Source organism: Desmodus rotundus, chromosome 2, assembly GCF_022682495.2.
Source record: "Desmodus rotundus isolate HL8 chromosome 2, HLdesRot8A.1, whole genome shotgun sequence".
In the NCBI taxonomy this organism is placed as follows: domain Eukaryota; kingdom Metazoa; phylum Chordata; class Mammalia; order Chiroptera; family Phyllostomidae; genus Desmodus; species Desmodus rotundus.
The window spans coordinates 207,157,037-207,182,076 of NC_071388.1; the positions used below are offsets into that span (position 1 = coordinate 207,157,037).

Genomic DNA, 25,040 nt, shown 5'->3' on the forward strand with positions numbered 1-25,040 from the left:
CACAGGCTTCTGCTTCTGGTAAAGCAGCCAAGCACTCAGGAGGCTGGCGGCGCAGCCACAGGGCGTGAGAGGGCCCCTGAGGGAAGGGAGCCTGCCGCCCGTTGTATTGGAGATTCCCAAAGCGCCCCAACTGGCGGACGCCTCTTTCCCTTTGTGTGTCTCACTGGTTCCCACGTCTCTTTGATGACAAGCCCTTTGGAACAGCCCACGGAAGCCTGGGGGCCAGACGGCCCCCTGCCCTGCACACCAGTGAGGGGAAGCTGACCCCCTCGATCACACCATGGCAGTCCCCCTCACCTCCCTCACTTTCCCACAGGCTCTGTGCCCTGCCTCTGACTTTTCTCCCTTGCTTTTCCTCCTCCCTTCCTTCCCCCTGCTCCGTGCTGTGAGGCTGCAGGAGGTGTTCTGGAGAATGTGAGCCACTAGGAGAAGACACAGCTGCCTTGTCCCCACTGTGCCCATCCCCACCCAGGTCCCTTCCTTCCTGGCAGCCAGGCTCCCATCAACTTCCAGCATGTTGCAGTGAGGCCTGGGGAAGCAGACAGGAAGAAGGGTACGGGATACACTGTGGCCACAGAGCCTTCCAGGAGTCCTTCCTGCCAATTAAGACACTTCTCAGCACCAAGCAAATTCAAAAGCCATCTTTACACTCTGGCTCTGGAATAACCAGTATTTTGGAGATTGTGGTCCAGCTTGACACCGCGCCTGAGGTCAAACCCAGGCCCTGGTCATGGGAGGCTGCCGGCTGGACCTTCCGGGGACATCTGTCATCAAGGAGAGAGCCCCACCCCGTGGGCACCCCCACGAAAGCCTCCCTACACCACAGGCGAGGTGCACGCCCTTCTGTCTGACTTTAATTTGGCCAAAAAGGTGAACTTTAGCAACTCCCCACGCCTCTGTCACTGCCGGCCCCCAAGACCAAACACATGCAGCTTCTCCCCTTCCTGGAACTCTAGCTCACACCCTGTGTGGCAGGGGACGCTACACTGAGAACTCTTTGTAGCCCATGGTCCCAGCAAGTCGCCCCAGTTGCTTTAAGGAAGGGTGACCCGACCTTACCTGGCGTTGGTGAAGGAGCACCAGTTGGCCGCAGCCGGATCAGCTCTTCTCTGCTGAGCCGGACTTTCTGGTAGAGATGCTGCTGGACATTCGTCAGCTCCGTGAAGGCGGGGACGGTCACGGCGAAGTCGGGGATGTAGGAGATGGTCTGCATCTCCACGACGTCGGCATTGCCGATGCCGATGCCGATGGGCACAGCCCCACCGCTCTTCAGGACCCTGGAGGGGCCGCTGACATCGTCCCCAGACCTGTCGGCCGTGAGGACGATCAGGAGCTGGGGGACGCCTTCCGCGATCCTGCTTCCAGCCGAGCTGATCAGGATATTCCTCAGGACGAAGTCCAGGGCGGCCCCGGTGTTGGGGGTCGGCCCCCCCAGCAGGGCCAGGCCGCGGACGGCACTGACCACGCTCTGCCGGTCCATGTAGGAGTTCAGGTAGAACTCGGGCTTGGTGCGGTCACTGTACTGCAGCACGGCCACGCGGACGCGGTCTGGGCCCACGTCGAGGCTCTCCACCACCCTCTGGACAAAGTCTTTCAGCAGAGGGAAGCCGCTCCCGACACCGTCCGAGCCGTCCAGCAGGAACACGACGTCCTTCTCCTCTGAAACTGGAGGAAGACAGCCATGTGACTCAAACAGGATAGGAGAGGGACAATTTGGTACCACTTGTGGTGGGCTAAATAACGGCCCCACAGAAATGTCCAGTTTTGAATCCCCAGAACAGAGCATGACTTTGGGGATGTCCTTTTAAGAGGGAGACAGGAGGACCAGGTCTAGAGGGAGAAGAGAGGAGGGTGAAAGCAGACGTGGGGGACTTGAGGAGATACTATGTTGCTGCTTTGAAGGTGGAGGAGGGGGCCGATAGCCAAAGGCTGCAGGCTCCTCTGGAAACTGAGAGGCGGGGAAAGGGGTAATCAATCCAGCAGACCCTCCAGGAGGAATGCAGCCTCACTGGACACCTTGACTTTAACCCAAGGACCCTGGGTTTGCATTTCTGACCGCTACAAGGGTGAGATAATGAATTCCCTTTTGTTTAAAGCCACCCAGTTGCGGTAATTTGTTGTGGCAGCCCTGGGGGTCGGGGGTGGGGGGGGTGAATGCACCATTATATGTAGACAGCACTTTTATTTTAGAGCCGCCCCAGGCTCGGGCAGTACTGCTAACACTCAGACGTGATTCCGGGAGAAGCGCCGGGAGAAGTGCCAGGGGCTGGGGAGACAGGGCGGGCGGAGCCTGCAGGACCCTCGCCTCCTCGGAGGCAGGCTGTTGTAAATAACTCACTGCAAGTCGCCAAGGATCCAAGGGGGGACATGTGACCCAGACGTCTAGGTCACAGTCCAGCCCCAACGTGTGTGGGCCCCACAGTCACCCCAGGAACACCCAATCCCCAGGGTCCCATCAAAAGGATCACTCATGAAACTAATGACCCTTTTCACGGCATTTGTATCAGCAGCTGGAACGTGGTCCAACACAAAGGCATGGGGATGTCGGCGGACAATGTTTCATGCAGTGTCTGCGGTGGGAATGCGTCTGCCTGTCGTCCCGCCGTGTGCCCCTAATGAATGGAGTGAAGGAGTTCTAACTCGGGCACACCCTTAAAACAGGACGCGGGGGAGTAGGAAGATGAAGAGTCCTTTAGCTACAATGTAACCAAGCCATGTGGCTTTTATTATGCATATAGTAAAGTCATCTTTCTTAAAAGGATTTCTAACCACAAATATGTCTAAATCTTTAGCATGCATCTTATTGTGAAAGTCTCTAATGTCCCTAAAAATAACCACTCCTGTTTTCCCCAAAGGGCAGCTAGAGACTCCAAGCAGGGAAAGAAAAGTCCTATTTTGTTGTTCCTGTAGAAACCGCCCATTGCTTTTCCACCTTCCCCAGACACCCCGGGGGGCTTCCCTCTGAGGGTCTGCAGCGGGCCGCCCACCGTCACTCCCACACTGCAGAACTGAGCTGCAGAAGCAACCGGAATCTCTGTGCCGTACCTGGTGCTGGCTGCACTGTTTTTAAGAGATTCACCACCTGGGGTTGAAGGTTGCCAAGCTTGGGAAGCGACTCGGCAGCCAGGATAAAGGCCGGGGACAGCACTATCAGCTCCAGCTGGGCAGGGTCCGCGTTCTTGGCCTGCAATGCGAAAATCACCACCCCCCTCTGTTTCAGTTCCCTCGCTGCTTCCTCCACGTGATCAGACGACTTTCCCGCCACCAGCAGCACCAGGAACTGAGGCACGCCCTCCTCGATCCGGCTCCCAGCAGACTCCACAAAGATGTATCTGTCTGCATAGTTCAGGGCGTAGCCCACGTTCAGGGGCCTGCCGGTCTTGAGCTTCATCCTCTTCACCAGATTCAGGAGTTCGGGCTTATTCTGGTGCTCGTCGAAACGAGACTCCATCCTGACATCGTCGCTGTACTGAGCCACCGCCACTCGGGTCCCCTGCGGCCTCACGTCAAGCTCGTCGATTATCTTGTAGAGAAAGTCACGGATGGTTTGCAACTGGCCCACAACATTGGCTGAGCCATCAAAGAGGAAGAGAATGTCTCTCTTGCTTTCTGCAAAACAAGGAGGTTAGGACACAGTGAGGTTGAAGAGCAGGGCAGGCACCAAACGGGCTTCCGCCCGGCCGCACACCCATTTGGCCGTGCGGGGCCACATGAGGCATCTGAAGACCACCAAACCAGCCAGGGAAGACAAAGCCCTCACCAGCCGTCATGAAAATGCCCTCGTTATTCCGGTCCTTTGCAAGAAGTGAGCACAGGAGAAGGACCAGAAGAGCAAGACAGGTCTACCCAAGCTAGCATCACGCTTCTTCAACAGAGCAAGCCCATGGGGGGCCCAGAGGGTCACACTCTGGCCTCGGGGGGCAACCGCTCTACAATAGACAGTGTCTCCAGATTACACACTGAACTCTCGAACATGGGGTCCTCATTGTCCTTTTGCTTAAAAGTCGACCCACCTCTCATGACAACTGAGGGTGAGTGACACGCACCCTTCTGTTCTAACGGGATTACCGTTTCGTTCAGTTGGAGGTTATAGATCAGCCCCCAAAATAGTGTCCATCCCTGCTCTGTGGGCCACTGCGCCCCAATCTGCTGTATCCAGACATCAGAACGAGGGTGGCAGCCCCCAGCAGGGCCCCACTGCACCATGTGAACGCAGCGTTCGGCCCCAGGATTCTCTGATGCAGTTCAGCGGTCTCAGCCTGCCGCCCGTCCGCGTGACGCCAGCAGCTAGACGACTCAGCAGCCCCCTGCCACCACCCCGTGTCTGTGTGCAGGAAGAACCCCGGGCCAGGCTGCCGCTGGAAACCTTGTTACCGTCACAGAAAGCTGCAGCCTCTGCTCCCAATACAGCAGATTGTGCACATAAAAACTGCCACCTAAGGAAGAGAACTGAGACTTCCCACTGACACCAAGGCATCCTCGCGTGGGAGGGGGGCCCACGTCTGTCTGCCAGCACCCTCTCACCTCCACCTCCATTTGCACCCCAGAATTTCTGTAGGCATCAGGGGAAGCAGCTTCTGAACGAAGGGTAGGGGGAGGTGTGAGGAGCACCAGTGGAGCTCCCACCCTTGCCGTCTCTCGTGAACACCCTTTGGACAGAGAATGCACAGACGCTGCAGCTGTGTCTCGACCCCCATTCGAAATGCTGCGACCAAAGGGAGCCCATCGACTTGCTACAGTCACCATGGTCTGGAGTTCGGGCCGGGCCGCCTGCCTGCCAGGGAGGAGCTGGGGGAGGGAGCCCCGCACAGCGGGGGAGCTTTACCTGGCTGGGCGAGTGGGACTTCCTCCACACCTCCACTAACATATGTGGTTAGGGGCTGAATCAGCTGCTGGGGCAAAGCCGGCAGGGAGCTGAAATCGTCCATGAGATACACCAGGCTCGGGTTAAAAGCAATCTGCTCAAGCTCAGCCTTATCCACCTGCTCGGCTCCCACACAAAAGGTCAGGACGCCCTCGCGGGCCAGCGCATTGGCGGCGTGCAAGTAGGAGTCCTCCGACCGGCCAGCCACGAGCAGGAGCAGGAGCTGGGGGACGTGGGCGCGCACCCTGCTGCCGCCGGCCTCGGTGAAGTGGTTGGCACGCACATAGCGCAGGGCGGAGCCCGTGTTCCGGCCCGACCCCCCCTGCAGCTGCAGCCGCCGCAGGTGAGCGAGCACGTCTGCCTTGGTCTGGTATGTGTTTAGGGAGAACTCCGTGACCGGGGCGTCACTAAATTGCACTACCCCCACGCGGACCCTGTCGCCTCCGACGTCAAGGCGGTTAACGACGTCCGCGACAAAGTCCCGCACGTAGGGGAAGTTGGTCTTCCCAAGGCCGAGCGATCCGTCCAAAAGGAAGACGATATCCCTTTGGTTTGCGTGCACTGCAGTGAAGCACAGAGAACAAAGTGAGACAGACGCCCCCGCCACGGGCGGGCGCGGGGTTCCCATGTGTGCCTGCCGCAGGCGCACACATGCCAACACGCAGGACGCGGGGACACACCGGGAGACAGGCAAAGCACATCGGGCTTGTGACACGTGGCAGCAGGCTGCCCACGTCCCCCACCGTGGCCGGTGTGTGAGGCACGTGGACGGCCACGCGAGAGGCCAAGCTGGCTCACAGAGAGACACTACGCCAAAGGCACAATTTTTTCGACCGACAGAAAGGATCAGAGGCTCGAAACCGAGCACCCCTCCCTGGGAGTGATGTCTGCCAGGGCGCCGTGGAGCCTGGCCTCACCCGTGTCTGGGGGCCCGGTCACAGCCAGGGTCCCCTGCCTGAGACGGGGTCCTCGTGGACACGCCTCTACACATGCACTGAGGTTTCCCCACTGGGCAGGTTAGAGAGGTTGACCCAAGTTCACCCGAGAACACAACCTCCTTAGGACTAAAAATGCTCGATGAGAGGATTCTGTTCTCATCTCCGGCTTTCCTAGGGGCACCCACGCGTCCCTTCCTGCTGCCCTCTTTCCCTAACAGGGCGCCCACGGGAATCCCTCCAGAGTGAGAGCAGGGGATCGTGGGAACATGGGAGAGTGAAGAGAGGCCCTGTACCCATAGAGGGCCAAAGGTGCGATTCTCCAACAGGGGTGTCTCCCCCCACATCCAAGTCCATGCCTTTTGAAAAAATTCTTTCCCATCTGTCCCCTGGTGGCTCAGGAAAATTTAAACCTAGCAACTAATTTTATCCTATGTTCTGTCAAACTGTACTTTGGCTATGAGAGTGTGGACTGGGATTTTCAAGAACATGAGGGAGGGGGGAGAGAGAGAGAGAGCCAGAGGAGAAAGCGCACATTCATGCAACTCGGGCTAAGCACGGAACTCCCTCGGTGGGAGAGCCCCTGAGGCAGAAAGCCAGTCTCCGTGACATCCATCTTCATTGAGGACAGCGGGCGGAGCCCCCCTCTTCACGTGCTCTCGACTGCCCGGGTGTGGTCTAAACAACTTCCCACCGACAGCCGCACTACTGAGGGCGTGGAACAACCGCGGGGTTTTCTGCTCACGCCCACTCGTGCCCTATGCCTCCCACGGAAGGACAGGACATCCCGTAGAGGGAGAGGACAGCGGATTAACACTGTGCCCTGGTCACTGAGGAGCGGGCTGTCAGCTCGGGAGGGGAAGATCCAGGCTGCACCTCGGGTTGGGGGCGGCGGTGGGGGGGAGGGGGAAAGGGCTGGACAAGGGCCCCCAGCAGACACAGAACACTGGGACCTGATGAGGGACAGGAACTGAGAGGGGACCACCTCCGCGAGAAGCTTCAGAGACAGCCGGGCCCCGACCCTACGGTTTAAGCCACAGAGTCCTCATTTTATGGCACCAGAAGGCGCGCAGTTCTCGTGCGGCTTCTTAGGACATGAAGTTGTACCATATGGCTCCTGAGTCCGACAAGTCCCAGCTCAGGGCCCACAGCAGACACAGGACACAGATGTCACTTGTCGCCCTCTGCTGTGCCGCCCGAAGGCTCTGCCTGGGCCCCCTCCGGCGTGTCTGCCTCCCCCCACCCCAAGCCCCCCTCACATACCTTCAGTGGTGCCTGAGAGGGTTCTGAGTGGGGCCAGCAAGCTGGGCAGCATGCCCTGCAGGGGGACGGCTTGGAACTCGGCCGGGGTGAACACCAGAGATGAGTCGAAGGCCATGTCCGCCAGCTCGGCCTGGTCGGCAGCCTTGCTCCCAATGGCGAGGCACATGATGCTGCTCCTCTTCAGCTCCTGGGCCGGCCGGCTGACATCGTCTAGGGACTTACCGCCTGTTATCAGCACCAAGAGCTTCGGGACGCCCTCAGCTTCCCGGTGGCCGGCCGCACCCGTGAACATGCTGTTGCGGACGACGTCCAGAGCGGAGCCCGTGTACAGCGCTGAGCCCCCCAGGGACTTCATCTTCCGCACGGCCGAGATCACCTCCTTCTTGCTGGTGTGGCTGCTCAAGTAAAACTCGGGGCTCACGGTGTCTGCGTACTGAGCCACTGCCACCTGGACGAGATCCGGTCCGACCTCCAGCCTCTGGATGACCCTGATGATGAACTCCCGGATGGCGTTGAAGTTGGGCAGGGGCAGCGCTGCAGAGCCGTCCACCAGGAACACTATGTCCCGCTTGTTGACTTCCACGACTGTAGGTGGCAACAGGAGAGGGTGAGTGGGGCAGTCTCAGCAACCACAGGCAACCGCGACGCTGCACGGCCAGTTCCGTCCACAGAACGTCCCCTTTGGCTCTGGCTAACATGACGTCAGTGGGGGGCTTGTCACCCACATGTGAGCAGTGACAGCTGGGTCCTTCCCTACGGGATGGCAGCATGGCCTCCCCATCCGTCCCCACCCACTCAGTGCTTTGTTACCAAACAGATGTGGTTTCCGTAGCCCCTGGTTCACTAGTGTGTTGTCACTAAGAAAGCCAGCAAGCACCAAATGGGGCCACAGTTTCGGTCACTAAAGAAACAATCCGTGTCCGCTCAGAGGGCCCTTTGTGCCAGCACTGGGCCGCACGGACACCCTCGGCCAAGTGCAGACGCTAAGAGCATGACCGCCCGTCCCTTTCATTCTGGCCGCCCTGCCCTCACTTTGAGGCAAAGAAGAACGCCGGTGACCGGGCATCGTAAAAACTCGTGAAAAGCAGATCCACGTCAAAGCCGGTAAGTGCCCCGACGTGTTTTCAGTGAGAGCCCTGTGTCGTGAAGGTTCTCAGTGACATGGTCAGAGTGGGAAAACTCAAAGACAAACCACGAAGCAGGAGCCCTGTCCCCATACCGTGGCCCCGAGTCAGCAGTCCCCCTGAGTCCCAGGAACGGAGACTGGAAACCAGCCCGCAGCCAGAAACTGGCAGGGCCTCCGGGACTCACAGGGACAGGGGACGTCCAGGCTTCGGCAGGAGGCCTCCACTCACTAGGCAGTTATCTGGCCATGAGGGGCCGCCATCATTCCCGTGGCCGGACGGACCACACACAGCCCTCCAATGCCCTTGACGTTCACTGACAGCGATCCGTCCGCACTTTCCTCCTTCAGAGGAAGCACCCCAGGACAGGCGCTCGGGGACCAACCACGGCGTAGGGGGCAAATTGTGGTGTAAACAATCAATTTCAAGTCCTCAGCTCTGTAGAGACCCACAGACACGCTGGATTCTCACTGCGTGTGTGGGTGAAACTCACTGCCTGTCCCAAACCCCACCTTCTCCATCCCCCTCTTTTGCTCCATGAAGGACGGGTGTGTAGGCACCCAAACTGCCCCATGCACGCTCTCTACAGGCAGACGAGGACAGCGGGCATGCCTGGGCCCACACTCCCCGCACACGGGACCCCTGCACACCGGAGACGAAGAAGCTGGTGCCGACCCCCTGGTGCCGTGTCCTGTATTCCACCAGAGGTGTCTACCTTAGAGGGTGCATGAATAGAAAGGCAAATCCACACCCACCCCTGACCCCAGGGGACGCATGCGGTTCACCTGAGTGTCAGCTCCCCCACCACCACCGGCCACAATGACACTTCCTCCTTCCTGACCAGGAGCCAAGCTGAACGCAGCCTCTTCGCTCTGCCCCAGGGTTCTGCTGGGGCTGGGTTTGCAACACCCTCGTTGGGAGGTGAACCTGAGGTCCCCCTACTCAGCCGGCTGCAGCCCTCCCCTCCCTGGTGGCCGACCCCAGCATGTTCCCCAGGACACGGCTCCCCCGCAGCCTTGGCAGCCCAGGACCAGGCGCCCGTCCTTGAACTGTTTCCAAGCTAATCCCTCTCAACCGTCCAGACCTCACCGCCCTTTCTCGGTGCTGTGTCCCTCCACCCTGCTCTTAGGCCGACTCGAGGCTACTCTTAGGCTACTCTTCTCAGTGACCCCAGGACCCTGAAAGCCAACAAAGCCCGTCTTCCTGCCCCCAGCACCTGTGTCTAAGGCCCCAGGTGGCCTTGTGGTCTTTAGCAAAGTCTCTGAGCTCTCACTCACCGCCCCCTCCTGGCCTCGCCCTCCAGCTACCCCTGGCTCTTGCCCCTCCGGCCACTCCTGAGGTCCCAAGTCTGTTCACCCTGGCTCCCAAAGGGCCCCCGGCAGGCTGGACTTCCCTCCCGCCACCTTCAGGGCCTGGCCCTTGGTTCCCTGCCCCTCCCTCCCTCAGTCACTCCTGACAGAGCCAGCATCCTACCCCTCTCTTCCCCACACTTCGCCAGGCCCACTGGCGGTCCGGAGAAAGTCACACAGCCGGGGCCCGTGTGACACGTCAGAGCCCCAGGCAGCCCCAGCAAGCTCTGCTCCCCTCCCCCAGGACGGTTCTTCCAGATGCTGCTCTCTGCTCAAAGCTGTGCCACCCGCACGGCCACACAGCAGTCCTGCTGGTGCGGGAGACCCCACCAGCTCCCGCCGCACCCACTCTAGGGCCCTCCGTGTGGACACAGCAGTGGGGCCTCTTGGTCTCCCTCCTCCTCCACTTCTCAGCAGCTCAGGGCCCAGGGGATCTTCCCCACCCTGGAGACACACTGTCCTCGCCAGGGTCCCAGCACCCCACACTCTCGCCTCCCTGTCCCTTCCTCCCCAGCTGCACAAGCACAGGCCCTGCAGCCTGGTCCCCAAGATCTGTCTCTCCCTGCCCACACCCCCAGACTGTGCTCTCCACCCATGTGAATAGGTACCCAGCACCCAGGTGCCTCTCAAACTCGCAGGCCCGCAGAAAGCTGTCCGTGCCTCACGGGGCCCCATGCCTAGGGAGCGCCAGCCCTGCTGGCGGGGCGGGGCTCCTCACCGCGCCCCACAGTGGACACACCTGCAACTTCCCTCCCACCGCTCCACCTCCGTTCTTCCCGCTACCTCTCAGGTGGTCTTCTCTGACCACCCCGTCTAAAGCGCTTGGACCCCCTTTTTCCCTGATGGCCCCTGTGGTGTCCTCCTCGAACCCGCCACCCCCCAGGGACATTCGGCTTAGCCGTCGGTTTGTACTTCCCTTGTCTGCCTCCGCATTGTACTCTACCAGGCCAGCCGCCACGTCAGTGTGGCCCACCAGCCCCGAGTCCCCCAGGCTTGGCTTGTCGTCCGGCTCCTACCACACAGCCAAGCACACCTGCTGGGCACTGATGAACTAGTCACAAAGATTAGAGAGGATGTTTCCAACGAAGAGTTAGCACTTGGTTCCCCAGTGAGTTGGGGAAACCGAAATGAGGGCCATGCACTGGCTCGAATGAAGAAGAATTGGAAACACCTCCCAGAACAAAACTACGTCTTCCCCTGGTGAGAATCCTTTGTCACAAACTCAGGGCACTGGAGCATGTGGCCTGAGCGTGTGGCCAGCCCAGCGTCAGACGGCGGGTTAATGTGGGACCAGGGCCCAAAGGCCAGCCCCCACCACGGCAGCCACGGCCCTTGGTCAGTGTTCACAAAACCTGTGGGACCGTGGCTCTTTCCAAAAGTGGGCACGCCCAGGGAGAACTTAGCGGGGTGCAGACCCACCAAAGGCACGTCTGGAAATACTGAGAGAGGCTTCAGGGTGTGGCGCCACACCAACCCTAACCTGCCAGGCCAGTGCGTGCCCATTACCGCAGGTAAGCTCTCCGATGGGCAGATGGGGCGCCCAGTTCGTGCGGCGCCTGTGTCTGCGGTGCTCGCCGGCAGTCACCGCCGCAGCACAGAGCACAACTGTTTCCTTATCTAAGTTTTGAAATCCACTTCCCACCTCCCTCAGGTATTACACGTAGCTTTAGGGGGCTTGATTAGTTGTCGATTTTTTTTAAATGACTCTAATTGGGCTTTTTGCCAAAGACCCTCATTTGACTCCACATCACGGTCTCTCTTCACTGAGAAGAGCTACCCCTCAGCTTGACAGGCACGGGGAAAGCTTTCTCCGAAACACTGCCCCACACGAGTGCTTCCTTAGGTCTTACCTTCAGAAGCACACCTCTCAATGCCCAGCATGCAAAGGACTTTGGGGAGACGCCCTCGCGTGTGAGTGAGCACACTTCCTCTGGGCTGACCTTCAGGGGTCGGTGCCATTACCCTGGAGTGACTTCCTCAGGATGGCAGTGAGCCCCCAGGACCCACGTTCAGCACGGCCACATCATCAGGGGGTGAAGCACTGCTCTGTGACGTCTCACAGGGTCAGGTTCATTGGACTGGCCCTCCAAGCACACTTGCTGGACCACGCGCCACCTGACAGGAGCTCCCCACTCAGCCTCACAGACCTTTTGTTTTAGGAACCACGCCGTCCGTGACGTCTCACCCAAGAGCTAGCTCCCATCAAGGACTCTGCTGTGGTACTTACAGCTGCTCCCGGGGTGGATCATTCAGGGAGGTGCCCACCTTCCTTCCACAAAACCCCACCCACCCAACAGCCCGCTCCCCCTCAATGGCGAGAAGGGCATACGTACCTTGTGTGACAATGGTTGGCGGTTGCAAGACAATGAGCCTTTGGGCCACACCAACAATGTATGACAGTAATTGCTCCTGGAGGTCCCCAAAGCTACGGAATTCCGGGGCAGTAAACACCAGCTTGTCATTGGTAGCTATGTACTGAAGCTCCGCCCTGGGGGCGGCCTCGGCTCCGAGGGCGAAACAGAACACGCTAGCCTGCTTCAGCGCCACCACCCCGTCGCGGATCTCGTCACTAGAAGGGCCAGCACTTATAAGGACCAGCACCTGGGGAACCCCTTCTTCCACTCGGCTGCCCCCTGCCCGGGTGAAGTGGTTCTCCACCACGAAATCCAGGGCAAAGCCGACATTGGCCAGCTCCCCGCCAATGAAACCCAGGGCTTTGACTGCATCCAGAACCTGAGCCTTGGTGGGGTAGGTGTCCAAGGAGAACATGGTTCTGGGCTCATCGCTATACTGGACCACCCCCACTCGGATCTGCTGAGCTCCGACTGACAGTCTCTCAAGGAGATTTACAAGGAAGTCCCGAATGACTGTGAAATTGACACTTCCGGTGTTGTCTGATCCGTCAATAAGGAAAATAATGTCAGCAGAGTCTTGTGCTTTAAAAGAGAGAAATGCAAAAACGTGAAAGCGTTAGAACAAGTGACCACATGCATCGTTCAGTGTTCTGACATGTTTCTTTGGAAACCGATAAGAAACACGAAATATGGACAAACAAAACACATGTTGATTAAGGAACGTGAATTTCTCTTTTCGTTCTGCATTCGGAATGGATAAGAGGCAACTTCTTAGAAATGACGGTGTAAAATAGGGAACTTCCTATCACATTTTTATTTTTGCCATCTTTGTAAGGCTCATATTCACTTTTCTGTGGGAGAGAATCATGGGTACATGTTCTAGAAATGTCTACTCGATTTGGAGGGCAATGAAGTTTCATGGAATTGGGCGTTGCCCTGCCTAGAAAGCAAAGGAGGACTTTAACAAACGTCCAAAGATGCGATGGACGTTTCTCGTGTTAGCCTCAAGTGATTGTGGGAATTGCCGTCGTGCAAACGCACGGCTACAAGAGAGGCGGTCAGACCCAGGGCTCGGCGGCTCATCACTGCAGTGTGATCCAGGGACCGCCTGACTCCTGGAGCAACCTGTGTCTTCTTCGTTTTCTTTGAAAACCGGTGTGACTGCATACATACAGCTCATTTCGTTTGAAAGGAAGAACTCAGATGGCCCTGAAAGTTTTCATTTTAAAAATGCTCGGCTAAAATTTTGGCTTGATTTTCTTGTCTCATACAATGTCTGGTTGCATGAAACACCGGTGCAGGTCTGGGACTGGGCTCTTGCCTCGTACTCCGTCACATAATGCAGAACAACGTCAAGCAGGGCGATATGAAACCAGTCATGACGTAATTATCCAACCTCGTTTTTATGACATCCCAAACCGCTGGCCTTCTGGGACCATGCGCACCTGATGACCCCTGACCAGAGCTAGCTCTGGGGTACCTAGACGGACACAAACATGGAAGGCTGGCCAAGAGTTCCTCTGTCCCTCGCCATGAGGGCCATTGTGAAACTTCCATTCTAACGCTAGGAGTTGGGATTTCAGAGAAGCAACCGATAAATCTACGGACCTGAGGAGAATAGTTCAAAGGCTCGGCTAGAACATTTACATCAGACCGATTTAAACTGCAGAGAAAGGAGGACTATTCTGGTGTTGGTGTAATCGCTCCCATCCATGGTGGAGTGGGAACAAATTCCGCGTGAGCCTATGCGGTGTCTACGTTCTGAGATTTCAGGGCACTGTATTTCGGGTGTAATTATAATATAATTATAACGTAGAAGACCATTCATTCTGATCTTTTTCATGGCAGTGAACATTTTATATTTAAAACGGTTTGCCTTTGCACCAACAAAATTGCTTTTATTTTCACTGCGGAAATAGGATACAAATCTAATCTCGTGGAATGGAAGAGTTCTGCCACCGTGAAACCACACTGTCACCCAAGCTCTCTCATTGCGTAAGCGAAGCCAGGGCTGCGAGGGGCTCCGCCTCCGTTCTTCTCTTCCTCCAATACACGCCGCCCCTGACCGCATCTCTGCGGACAAATTCCTCCCATGGGGAAACATATTAACTTGGAAATATAAGGTCTAATGAGCATAATTTTGCTTGTGTTACTAATAATTGCCGTCACACAAAAGAATTGAAGAATTGCTAAGAATTCTGAAGCATTGGCCACTCTTTAGCCAAAACATGGGGTCTCTAAAGGGTCTGCGGGAGGGCGGGACCAGCAGTGTGGCTACAGAGCCAGACGACGAAATGGCTCGGGTCATCACATGACCAGAGGTTCTGCCAATCACGCTGCAGAATCCCTCATCATTGCTCAGGCCTGAACCAATGACCCAGAGGGACCAAGGAAGGTCTGCCACACGCTTAGCACAGCAAGACCTTTAAAAGAAGAATTAACAAGGATCCCAGGGTCAATCATAGAAAATATCACAGGCTTGCACCTTTCTTATTAATTCGTTCCTTATTTTTAATGCACCTTACGATAGTATGAATAAGCTAAATGGACCCTGAGGGAAACCCCTTGAACCTTTCTCTTCCCAAAGGCCAAACAGCTGCGGGTCATAGAAAGATGTTGGATAATTTGTCATCACTGAACGATCAACATTGTCCTCCGATGCGCACATGATGGGACACGTATGAGCATGCTGAGTTGTCCAGAAGAGCCCAACCCTTGGGGGGCACAGGAGCCACAGGTCCTGCGTCCAGCGGGGCACCCCAGTGATCTAGGGGCCCTCGGGGGGCAATCAGATCCACTGAGAATTAAAACCGGGAGCCTCTCTGGTTTTCTGCCTTCGAGGCTCACACCCCACACCCTCTGTGGCATTTTCTATGGAAAAGCTGTGCAAGGTCCCTGGAAAACCGTGGGCTCCTTCCACGCCGCTGGAAACACTAGGTTCCTGACGACTCGGGGTGGGTGCCAGCCCAGCCTTAGCGCACGGGGCACTTCCTTTTTTTAAGACAACTTTGAAAGACCACACTTGCACATTCTATGCAAATACAAAGCGGCCAGCAGGCTGCCTGGGCTCTCTAGGCTTCGCGCAGCAAAGCAAGCTCATGCTGGAACCGACTACAGACCGGCGTTCGCTTTTGCTTTAGTTTAAAGCTTCTGGGCCTTATATCCACTCATAAAAGGGATTTTAAAAACACAACTTTCAGAGGCTGATTGAGTAGAGCTCGTTTAGAACAGTGGCAACACTAACATTTTATACATATACATATTTATTTACATAAATATAAATATATGTATTTATGGGGGAAAGCTGCGTGGTGGGCAGGTGATGGGGAGAAATTGCCCCGACTCAGTGGAATTACTCTCTATCATGACTGACTACTTCCCCCAAGACAATAAGCAGAGATTGACTTTTGCTTCCTGTGGAGCACGCAGTGGGGCGTGACTCTAGGAAAACTGCCGAGTGAAGTGAATCGGAAAAGACAACAGAGACGGATTAATAGTCCAGCCTGGTGCTGCTAGTGGCTTGGACACCAGAAGACAGAGATGTTTTCTCGGAATAAAAACAAAGGTTTCGCCATTGGTGCAGAAAGGTCCTGGGCTGATAAGCTCAGGTATCATTCATGATCTAATTACCTGTTCATTCACATGAGGATTAAGCACAGAGGCAAACCCACGCACCCTGTTTCCCACTCCGGCCAAGACATCAATGAGGAAAAGCTGTCCCGTTTGCTGCCGAACCCTGCACTATTTGTGACAGGCATTAGTTACTGTCCCTGCACTTGGAACAGCGATGACGTGAATTGTGGGACAGCGGACACGGCAGCGCATGGAGCAAGTCAGTATAGGCAGCCTGTCCCCACCGCCCCGTCACCGGGAGTGCGTGGTTTGGGGTGCTCTCGAGGGTCCCATGTTCTTTTCCTGTAACCCGACAGGGCCAACACTCACACAGAGGTGAAGCCTGTCATTCGAAGGAGGGGACGCTGTTCAGTGTTGAACATAAGTGACCCAGCGTGTCCCTCGGCCCTCCCTGCTAGGAGGAGGAGGGCATGGCCCTCTCACCCCACCGAAGCCGAAATCACGGTGACCTTTGGGGAAACCATTTTACGAATGACCTAATGAAACACGGGGGCTGGGCTGGCTCTGTCTGTCCAGCACCGCTGGTTCCTTTCCCCTGACGCTCATTCCTCCCGTTCCCCTCCTCCTCCCTGCCCCCCTTCTGGGAATACAGCACCTGTCTCTCCCTGAGGCCTCGACTCCACCTTCACTCCCTGCCCAGCCTCCCCAAACCCCCCCGTTCCCCATGGGCAGCTGGTTCCCTGGGCTAGTTGTCGGACAAAGGGGGCCCCTCCGCCCTGCCCACCACTGAGGAGGAAGCCTCGCTTGGTCACTGCCCAGAACCGCTGCATGTGACAGATTGACCCTTGCCTCATCACGCTCCCGCCCTGTCCGTCTTCCACTCGGCACAGGGAGGGGGTGGGGGGGTGCTCAGGGGTCTGGCTGGCGAAACAGACCAGCCACGCCGGGGCAGGCGTTCTCAGAGCCACCGGAGCAGCTGGCAGGCCGCTTGGGGCGGGAGAGCCTCTGTGGGCATGGCCACAGTTGCATTTCGGACATGGGACAAGACCAGACTCAGAGCCGAAACGTAAGGGCCTCTGGCTAACTGCTTGTCACTTCCTTCCAGGACTCCCTTCCTCCCCACGGACATGGGCTGCGTCCTATCTGAGGCTTCCTGCAATCCTAACTCCCTCAAGCCTCTGAACTGAACTCCGTCCTGCAGGAGAGAGGCACTCGCCCTGTTTCTCCACTGGACAGCGAGGTGGGCACCCTCTCCCCCCACCCCGCCCTCGTGCTCTCCAACAGAGCTTTCGGAACCACCGTCCAATCTGACCGCAAACAGCCACACTGGGCTTTCCCTCCTAAGGAACCTGGAAGCACCTTTGGTGAGATGTGGGTTTTTTGAGTTAAAATTTAATGGTTTCCAAAAAACACCCTCTTGGATGTGGGTGAATGCTCTCTCTCAGAAGGAGGCTACAGAGAAGAAAAACCTTTGTTTTTAAACCTATGAACGGCCATCTCTTCCCTAATCCACCCGCCGCGCATCAGCCAGAGTGACGCTGTAAGGCCAGCGGGCGCCAAGCTCATCTGCGAAGGACCGCGAGGCAGGCAGGCAGCAGCGTGGCGGCGTGGCCATTACCTGTGATGTCTTTAAGGGTCTCTGTGTCTCCAGGCCTTTCTGGAGCCAAGGACGAGCGCACAGAGGACACTAAGCGGCCTACTATGTCATGAAGTGAGGTGGCGTTCTCTAGGTGGAAAACATGCATTTGGAACGGTTCACTTGCTATTTCTCTTAAGGCTCCTTCGTCCACATCCTCGACTCCGATCGCAAAGACGTTAACGTCAGCAGACTTAAGTTCCGCTGAGGGCAGAGCGAGGCGGTCGTCCGAGCGTCCGGCGGTTAGCACTACGATAACCTGCGGGACTCCGTCCCCGGCCCGGCTTCCAGCGGCCTCAGTGAGGTGGCTTTGCATTAGGTACGCTAATCCTTTTCCGGTCTGATTGCTTCCCTCAGTGTAAGACATGTTGGAAATGTGTGAGAGGACCTCTTGTTTGGAGTGGTACGTGTTTAACAGGAACTCGGTGTGTGGGTTGCCGTTGAACTGGACCAGAGCAAAATGGAAATCATTTGGTCCCACAGCTAAAGACTTTATAACATCATACAGAAACTCTCGAATGAGTTGGAAATGGTCCTTTCCAATGCTCCAAGAGGAATCCACTAGAAATATTATATCGGCAGCAGCACCATTTCTGACATCTTTAAAAGAAGACATGGGTTTAGGTTTTTCTCCTGTTCAAGCAGTTACTTCCTAGCAGTGCAAACCCTTCCTACACTCAGGCCACGCTGTCTGTAAGCGACTTGCGGCTCGCCGGCAGCACAGGCAGGCTGGCCGACTTACCTGGGGGGCGGGGCTTCGGCACTGGGACTCAAAGCTGCCGGAGCCCAGTGCACAGCCCGAGGCCCATTCACAACCCACATGATTGCACACCCCTAGGGGGCAGGGTCCAGAATGGGGAAAATCATCCCCCGGGGTGTCTTTGAACTCAAGCATGACCTCTGTGGCACTTTGAACCCCCAAACCCACCTGATCAGGCCAGAAGGAGAGCCTATCGCGGTGACCAAGCATCATTTTACAAATGCGCTCTTTGGTTTGGGGACGGGAAACTCGGCCCTGACCTGAAGGAAGCGTGACAGCAGCTTCTGTTTGACCTGAACTCACCTCCGATGCTTTGGGTAATTTCGAGAAGAGTAAATGCAATGAGTAAGTCCTCCTTCAGTGAACACGACTTGTGTTACTGCACAGAGAGGCAAGGTCTCATTGTCCTCAGACTTTTCAGCATGAGGAAAGGTGCCTTGACAACTCGCTATATATGTTCCGGGGCCGGAAAAGCCTTCACAGGCGCTGGACATGATTTGTCTACTGCAAAGATGGGTCCTGCGGGCGCTCGGCAGCGGAGGCGGGAGGCCGAGGGAGCTGGGGGCGGCCCTTCTGCAGCGGTGGCCAGCTGGCTGACCACAGCTGGCTCCCAGACTCTACTTACCTCAGGCTGACCCAGTGCCCAGCCAGTGGTCCCCTTCCCCTGAGCTGGCACTCACTGCCTGCCCTCTAACCCCTAGGGCACCGGGTGGGAGCGTCCCCACCAGCGGCCCAGCTCTGTCTGCCCGGGGCAGCAGGCCCTAGTCACCCTTCGAGCTCCCAGTGCACGAAGCACTTCTCAGTTTCCTAAAACTCTGCAAGCAAATTCTTAATGGGGTTGATTAGGATCAGTGTTTTAAAATAGGCTGGGGAAACTGATTTCTGAAAGATGAGACGATGCTAGGTGACACGTTTCTGTGTCTGGAACTGGGTTTTGTCTCCAAGGAAAATCATGTCTCCTCCCGGTTTTCAGTGCCCAGAGACCAACAGGGGCCTCACAGAAAGCTGTTCAGATGGTAAAACATGTGCGATGCGAACGTTCTGTTCGCCCAGCGTAAAAACCAACCGCTTGCAAACCAACTCCAAGCTATGAAACCCAAGTTCTAGCACAAGCAAGCCGTCTCTCAGTGGGGAACGAGCGTCTGAGAAGGCTTGACAACTACATGGACGTTCTGTGAAGATCGGCTCAGCTCGCTCCCCAGAGCACCTGTAAGCACTGCGGCTACCACGGGCTCTCTCGGGTCTGGGAGCGGAGGACCCGGCTCCTGTTATAAAGCACTGAGAGATGCTCTGGGTCTTACCTGCTTGTTGTTGCGCACGTGTCAGCGAGAAGCCTGAAAGCAAAAGGCAGAAGGCAGCCGCCAAGGGCAAATGCCGGTGCTTCCTCATTTTGAATTTGTCTGTGCCCCCTGTGTGGACCTGAAAGAGAAGACAGGGCAGAGCATGACCCGTGTTTGGCTCTGAGATGACCGCCTAAGAAATGAAGGGGTTGCCCCTTTCACGACTAATAGTTTTGACTGAACATATAAATGAGACTCTTTGAATCGAGGGGTCGTATCAGTGTGGCCATAGCTACCAACTTTGCCACGACGCCCGTCTGCCTGTCACACTGGCCCAGGCAGCTAGAGAGTGTCACTAAGCCAACGGCAGCGAGAACAGTGCGGGAGAACGGCACGTGAGTGCAGGCACAGGTGTGGAGGGACTGAGACACCCAGCTCAGCTCGGTGAGCACGTTCAGAGGAAGCCCACCGAGAGCTCCGGGCCGGGCAGGGAGTGGACTCTGCCCAGACCACGGTGTGAGCGCGCATGGACGCAGCCCCAGCGCCGGGGCCATTTCGGACCTTGCCCTCATTCTCCATTAACGTTTAGCACCTTCCCCCAGCAAAAACCTGCCGCGTGCCCGCCTCCAGTCTCCGAGTGGAACGCGCCCAGGGCTCCTGTGTAGCAAGACTGAGAACCAGACCCAAGGGCTGGCCACCTTGCTGCACGGTCCCCACCGGCTGGTGGCTGCAGGCGTGACTTCCCGCCATACTCGTGTTCAGAGGGGCTCACTCGCTTGTGTCCCTGCGAGCAATACAGCCTCACCACACCCCGAACCAGAGAGCAGCCCCACCCACCAAGCCATCAGGTCACCTCTTCACGCCCCGGGCCCCCACCCAGAGAGGTCGGCTCCAGAGCCCTCCAGGGAGCTGGCCCGGGTCTTCTCCGTCCAGGCTCATGTCCCCTTGCCGAGACAGCACCTCTTTTCTCCTCCCCTCGTCCAAGGCTCTGGCTCCTCCCAACTTCTTCCTGGGCCATCCCGTAAGACCCCATGCTGGAAGGGCCCCATGCTGGAAGGGCCCCATGCTTGGCTGAATACTGTCTTGAAATACTGAGTAACTTCGGGAAAAGCACCCTTTGCTTTCATTCTGCACTGAGCCCGCACGTGATGGAGCTGGTCCTGGTATCCCAGCGGCTCTTCTCACGTTCCCCTGGCCTGCTCAGGGGACCCCCGGTCAGGGGCGTGGCGCCATATGAGAGAGGAGGTGCGCTGGCCTTAGCCTGTGGTGTTCTGAAACCGCTCTTTCTGACGTCACGGTATCGAAAGTTCCCCGGCACCTGCTAAGTGCCCTCTCTCCATCTTTCAAGGCACACGTTACCCCCAGGCTTATCAAGAAGACATCGGGGCTCAGAGAGCAATTGGCCCAAGTCGCACAGCTATTCAGGGGCGACTTGCTCTTCCCGTGGGCCCCCCACTCTGATGGTTAATGAGAGGATAGGAAGAAAAACATTTTCATACTCTGGGACAACTTGTCAATCAAATTCAATAGCCGAATTTGGAGCTTTTTAGGAACAAATAAGGAGCCAGGGGAGGAGGGAAACACAGGTGAACCTGGATTCAGGGTCCGGCGCACCCTGCCTTGGGCAGGCCCCTCCTCCTCATCTCAAACATGGGGCCATACTAATGGCACCCCTCTCGCCAGCTGCCCGTGAGGACTGTGCATCAGGCTGCTTGTTAAATGCCCGACACAGAATGGATAGTCACGAATTCTAACTACCATTCTCTTCCACGGTTGGTTTTGCCAGCATTTCTCAAAGTGTATTCCAGGGAACCCTCATTCCATGGAATGTTCTAGCAAAGCAAGAAGGAGGTTCCAGACCTTTCTGTCCTCTCATACCTCCCTTCTCCACACTCCGCTCGACTTATTCCTGATGGTTTGTTCATGTCTTTTTTATTTTTTTTGAAAAAAAAGGAAAGCAAGCGCAAGGCGTGTGGTGTGCATTCATATGTACCCCAGTAACTGAGTCACACACTTGAGCACAAGGTGGAAGGCCACGGTACGTGAGTGCTTCTTAATTCTTCCTATTAAAATTAAACCCTGGAACTTTTGTTAGCAATAAGCATCTTACTAAAAATGGGAAAATTGTCTGTCCACGTGATCTGAATTTTACTGGATTCTTTCTGGAAATACAGCTTGTCCTTTCCAAATATAATCAGAATATGTTTGTATTTTTTTATCCTCATCTGAGGACATTTTTTCATTGCGTCCGAGAGTGGAAGGGAGAGAGAAACATCAATCAGTTGCCTCCCGTTTGCATGCAGACCGAGGACCGTCTGTGCCTGGACCGGGGGTCGAACCCTCAACCGAGATGTGCGCCCTAATTGGATATCGAACCCGCAAACCTTCGGCTACAGGACAACTCCAATCAACGGAGCCACACTGGCCAGGGCTGGTCAAGAACGCTTTTTAATATGGAACCCACAGACTGCACAGGATCTGACCACCCTCCACAAGTGCATGAGAAACTGTAAGGGCATCTGTCAGGTTCCGGGGTCCGCATGTGAGCCGAACTCCCCACTGAAGCTTAAACATCACCTTCACCGCAGGTTCCAGGCTTAAATCCAAGATGCCCTCCATGCACCCAGATGCAGGGCTGTAAGGAGCATCCAAAGTAAGTCCGTAGTCTGTGCTGGATCTCAACAAAAACTGAGCCGTTCTGGGACGAAATCTGCCACGCCTCTCTGGGGCGTCCCTTACTGCCACTATTTTCTCAGGCAAATGAATTTCAAATTGGCTGCACATTCCATGGAACAATCTCTATCGCCGAGGTGTTGATCTTTAGGAGAGCAACTTCCCAGGCAAATCGCTTCCCATTGGGACACAAAGGAATGGGATAAATACTCAATGCACAGGAATAGTTTTTTCCAAAATCTATACAGATATTGGAGAGAGGGGCAGGGAGAAGGCCTTCCGACTCTGAAAAGGAAGGACAGGAGAGGTGTTTGTGAGCTCCTGTGTCGTCCAGGCTCCGCGGAGGACCGATGAGCTGAGTGACTGGGTGCCCGGTGGGAAAACCTTCTATCTGCTTGCATTCTCTTTGCGGTCAAATCGCGTCTACTGTTTGCCCTGCGTGGAGCCTAACTTCCAAAACCGAGGTTCCTGGCAACTTGGAGAAATGTTCGTGTTTAGATGAGTGGGAGATGTCGACATCATCACCCTAAATGATCACCTGGCTTGCCCACTTTAATTAGGGGGGATGAGGCAGTCGCCCCCCCTTCCCCCTCCCCCAATCCTGCCCCTCCCCCGCAGGAAATAGAGATGACACACCAGGAGTATTTTCTGGGTTCCAGTCTCCTGGGTGAGATTTCATGTGAACAGCCGGACAGCTGCTTCCCGCCCCCCTTTTTGCAGCAGGAACTGAAACCAGGTGAGACGAAGCGACTTGCCCAAGGCCACACAGGCGACACAGAACCAGGACCCTGACCAGAACCGAAACAAAGGTCCACGTCCCACAGCCCACGGGAGAACCCCAGGAAGCCCTAAGAGGCTGTGGCAGACTTGGCCCAGCTCAAGGAACCCCCACGTCGCGCGGGGATAAAATAGACGTCTTTGACGGCGACAAACCGCAGATTCTGTGTCAAAGGAATCCATTTGTTCATGCTGTTCTTTCAAAAATGATTTTAAAATTGGCTGCTTGAGACCCTTGGGTGGGGTGGGGTGGAGTGGGGGGAGGGGCGGGGTGGGGGGGTGAAGGACCACTTTGTGTCACAGACTCTGCCCTGAAGGCAACGGAGTTAATAATAGAACTAAAATGCACCCTCCTCCTCCCTATTGAGCACTAGTAATTCCTCTGTTTGTTAATCTGCCTCCTTCTCAGAGGGATTTGAGTTGCCTGGAAACTTAAAAAGATCCCTCTTTTGCGACGCTCCCATACAAGGCCGTTGCTCCAAAGACTTCCCCGAGCTATTTTGCATGCGTTTAGTTTTCATGAAGTCTACCCAAACGCTTTTCCGTTTTCCACGTCTGGAAATCTTTTTTTAAGAAACAGACGCACACACACACGGAAATAATTTGGAAACAAAGGCTTAAGTACATCCAGAGCTCCCATTTTGAAGTCATTCCTTTGGTCTTCCCCAAGCACCGCCTTCGAACGTCAGGCCGGTCCGCCCACCAAGGGCTGGGACTGCTGTTAACCCCTCCCTGGCCCTGCTGCCCCCGGAGCTGCAGAAAGCGTCGGGGGCCACAGGACAGAGATTCGCCATCTGCTGTGACGTGGACAGTCACGTTTCAGGAAACCCGAGGCGTCCTGAGGTTGCGGCGCCCCCCTGCTCTGTCTTTTCTTGACTTCTTCCCCTTCTGCCTGAACCCTGTGAAAGGAGCCCCTGTTCTCAGCCCCAGAAAGGAAGCTAAGGGGGTTGATTGGGTCCACCCCCTAGGAGGAGAGCGGAGTTTAACGTTATTGTCATTCGAAAGAGCTCTGGGGGGACCCTCGAAAGCCAATGACTGGGGACAGCCCTGAGGGAAGCGCTGCGAAGAAACACGCGAGAAGCTGGCGCTTCCATTCCGGGAAAATTCATCAGAAACGAAACGTCGGCCGCAAGTCTGCGCCTGTAAACAGGGGCGCACGTGACCCGGGCTCCGAACGAGGTTCCTGTGACGGCAGACGTTTAACTCCTCTGACCCCGTGGGTTCTGGCCCCGCCTCGCTGCCACCCACTGGGGTCCTGGCTGGACCCTGGGGGGCTGACCCGTGTCCTCAGCGCTCCCTGGTAAAGTCCAGTGAAACAATCCCTGTTTGGCGGCTCAGGAGCCGCAGGGACGGTGAGGTGGGGACGTCCCCTCGAAAGCAGCCTCCTCACCAAACGGGGTCAGGAGGGAGGACACGCTGGGCCCATTGAGTCAGCTTCCTTCCCCCGCAAGGGCCACTTAAAGAGCCTCCGCAGCAGCTGCCCACATACTTGGGAATCCATTCAAAGACTTCATCCCCGGCTCCAAGACAATGACCTTCAAGCAGAAAGTTCCATCTCTGCAGCAGCTGGAAAAGCTCGACGCCCCAGTGCAAATGTGGAAAACATTTTACCCTCCGACATGCCAGGCACCCGGACAAGGCTTTCTGCGTTTATACTGCTGAGGGTGAACCTCAGCACTCGTTCAGGTTTTCACCGAGGTGGGGCTGCCCTAGGAAATGCTCCAGAACAGAGCTCCAACCCCGTTCCATCCCAGCCCCGAGACTCAGGGTGCCGGGGGCTCCGGGCTGGGGCTCGGTGTCTGTGCCCCTCACTTCCTTTCCTGGCCCCAGACCTGGGGGCTCCTGGCCCCCCAGCCCATGGGGTTCTGTAGCACAATCACTCAGCGTGGCTGCACTGCTCTCATATTTTAAGGAAATTAAACATGCTGGTTTATTTTCTGGCCTGACTCATGATCGAGTCTAGAAGAGAAACTTATTTAAAATAGAGGCTTTACAATAATTAAGTCGAAACATCTGCTAAAATGTCCTCCGCTCTGGACTGAGAGTGACAGCCGGGAACAAAGCTCCATGCCGGTCTCCATCGGTGGGGGTCTGAGAGTCTCTCGCAGCCTCGCTGGTGTGTGAAACACCAGGAACAGCCCGAGGGTCTCATGGCCGGGGTTTCCTGCGGCCCGTCCCCTCCAGACACAGAGAGCCCAGCTCCACCCCGAGGGCTCAGCAGAGCTGGCTCCAGCTCTGAGCTGCTGAATCAACTGATGAAGGTTCCAGAAGAGAGACAAACCGGTTTCCTGGAATGGCTTCCCTGGAGACCTGAGTCATGTCCAGCTGCGGCTCAGTTCTGAATTTTGAACTTAAACCAGTCCACGAGTTCTTCCTTGCAGTAGCCAAGCCTCCGCGCTCTGGATGCAGGAAAACTGAACGCACAGCACACACCGGGGGAGGAGGGGCCGGA

At 56.3% G+C, this 25,040-nt stretch overlaps 1 protein-coding gene across 1 annotated transcript in view; it reads right to left on the reverse strand.

Annotated features, from left to right (window-relative positions):
• COL6A3 (collagen type VI alpha 3 chain) overlaps nt 1–25,040 on the reverse strand; it is a 70,577-nt gene that overhangs the window by 40,267 nt on the left and 5,270 nt on the right. Inside the window, exons 2-8 of the mRNA XM_024564201.3 lie at nt 19,160–19,277; nt 17,081–17,698; nt 11,869–12,471; nt 7,063–7,647; nt 4,826–5,425; nt 3,046–3,609; nt 1,060–1,665 (exon numbers count right to left, since the gene is read on the reverse strand). Coding sequence (XP_024419969.2) covers nt 1,060–1,665; nt 3,046–3,609; nt 4,826–5,425; nt 7,063–7,647; nt 11,869–12,471; nt 17,081–17,698; nt 19,160–19,247 — 3,664 coding nt within the window. The 5' untranslated portion in view covers nt 19,248–19,277. The remainder of the gene's footprint in view (nt 1–1,059; nt 1,666–3,045; nt 3,610–4,825; nt 5,426–7,062; nt 7,648–11,868; nt 12,472–17,080; nt 17,699–19,159; nt 19,278–25,040) is intronic.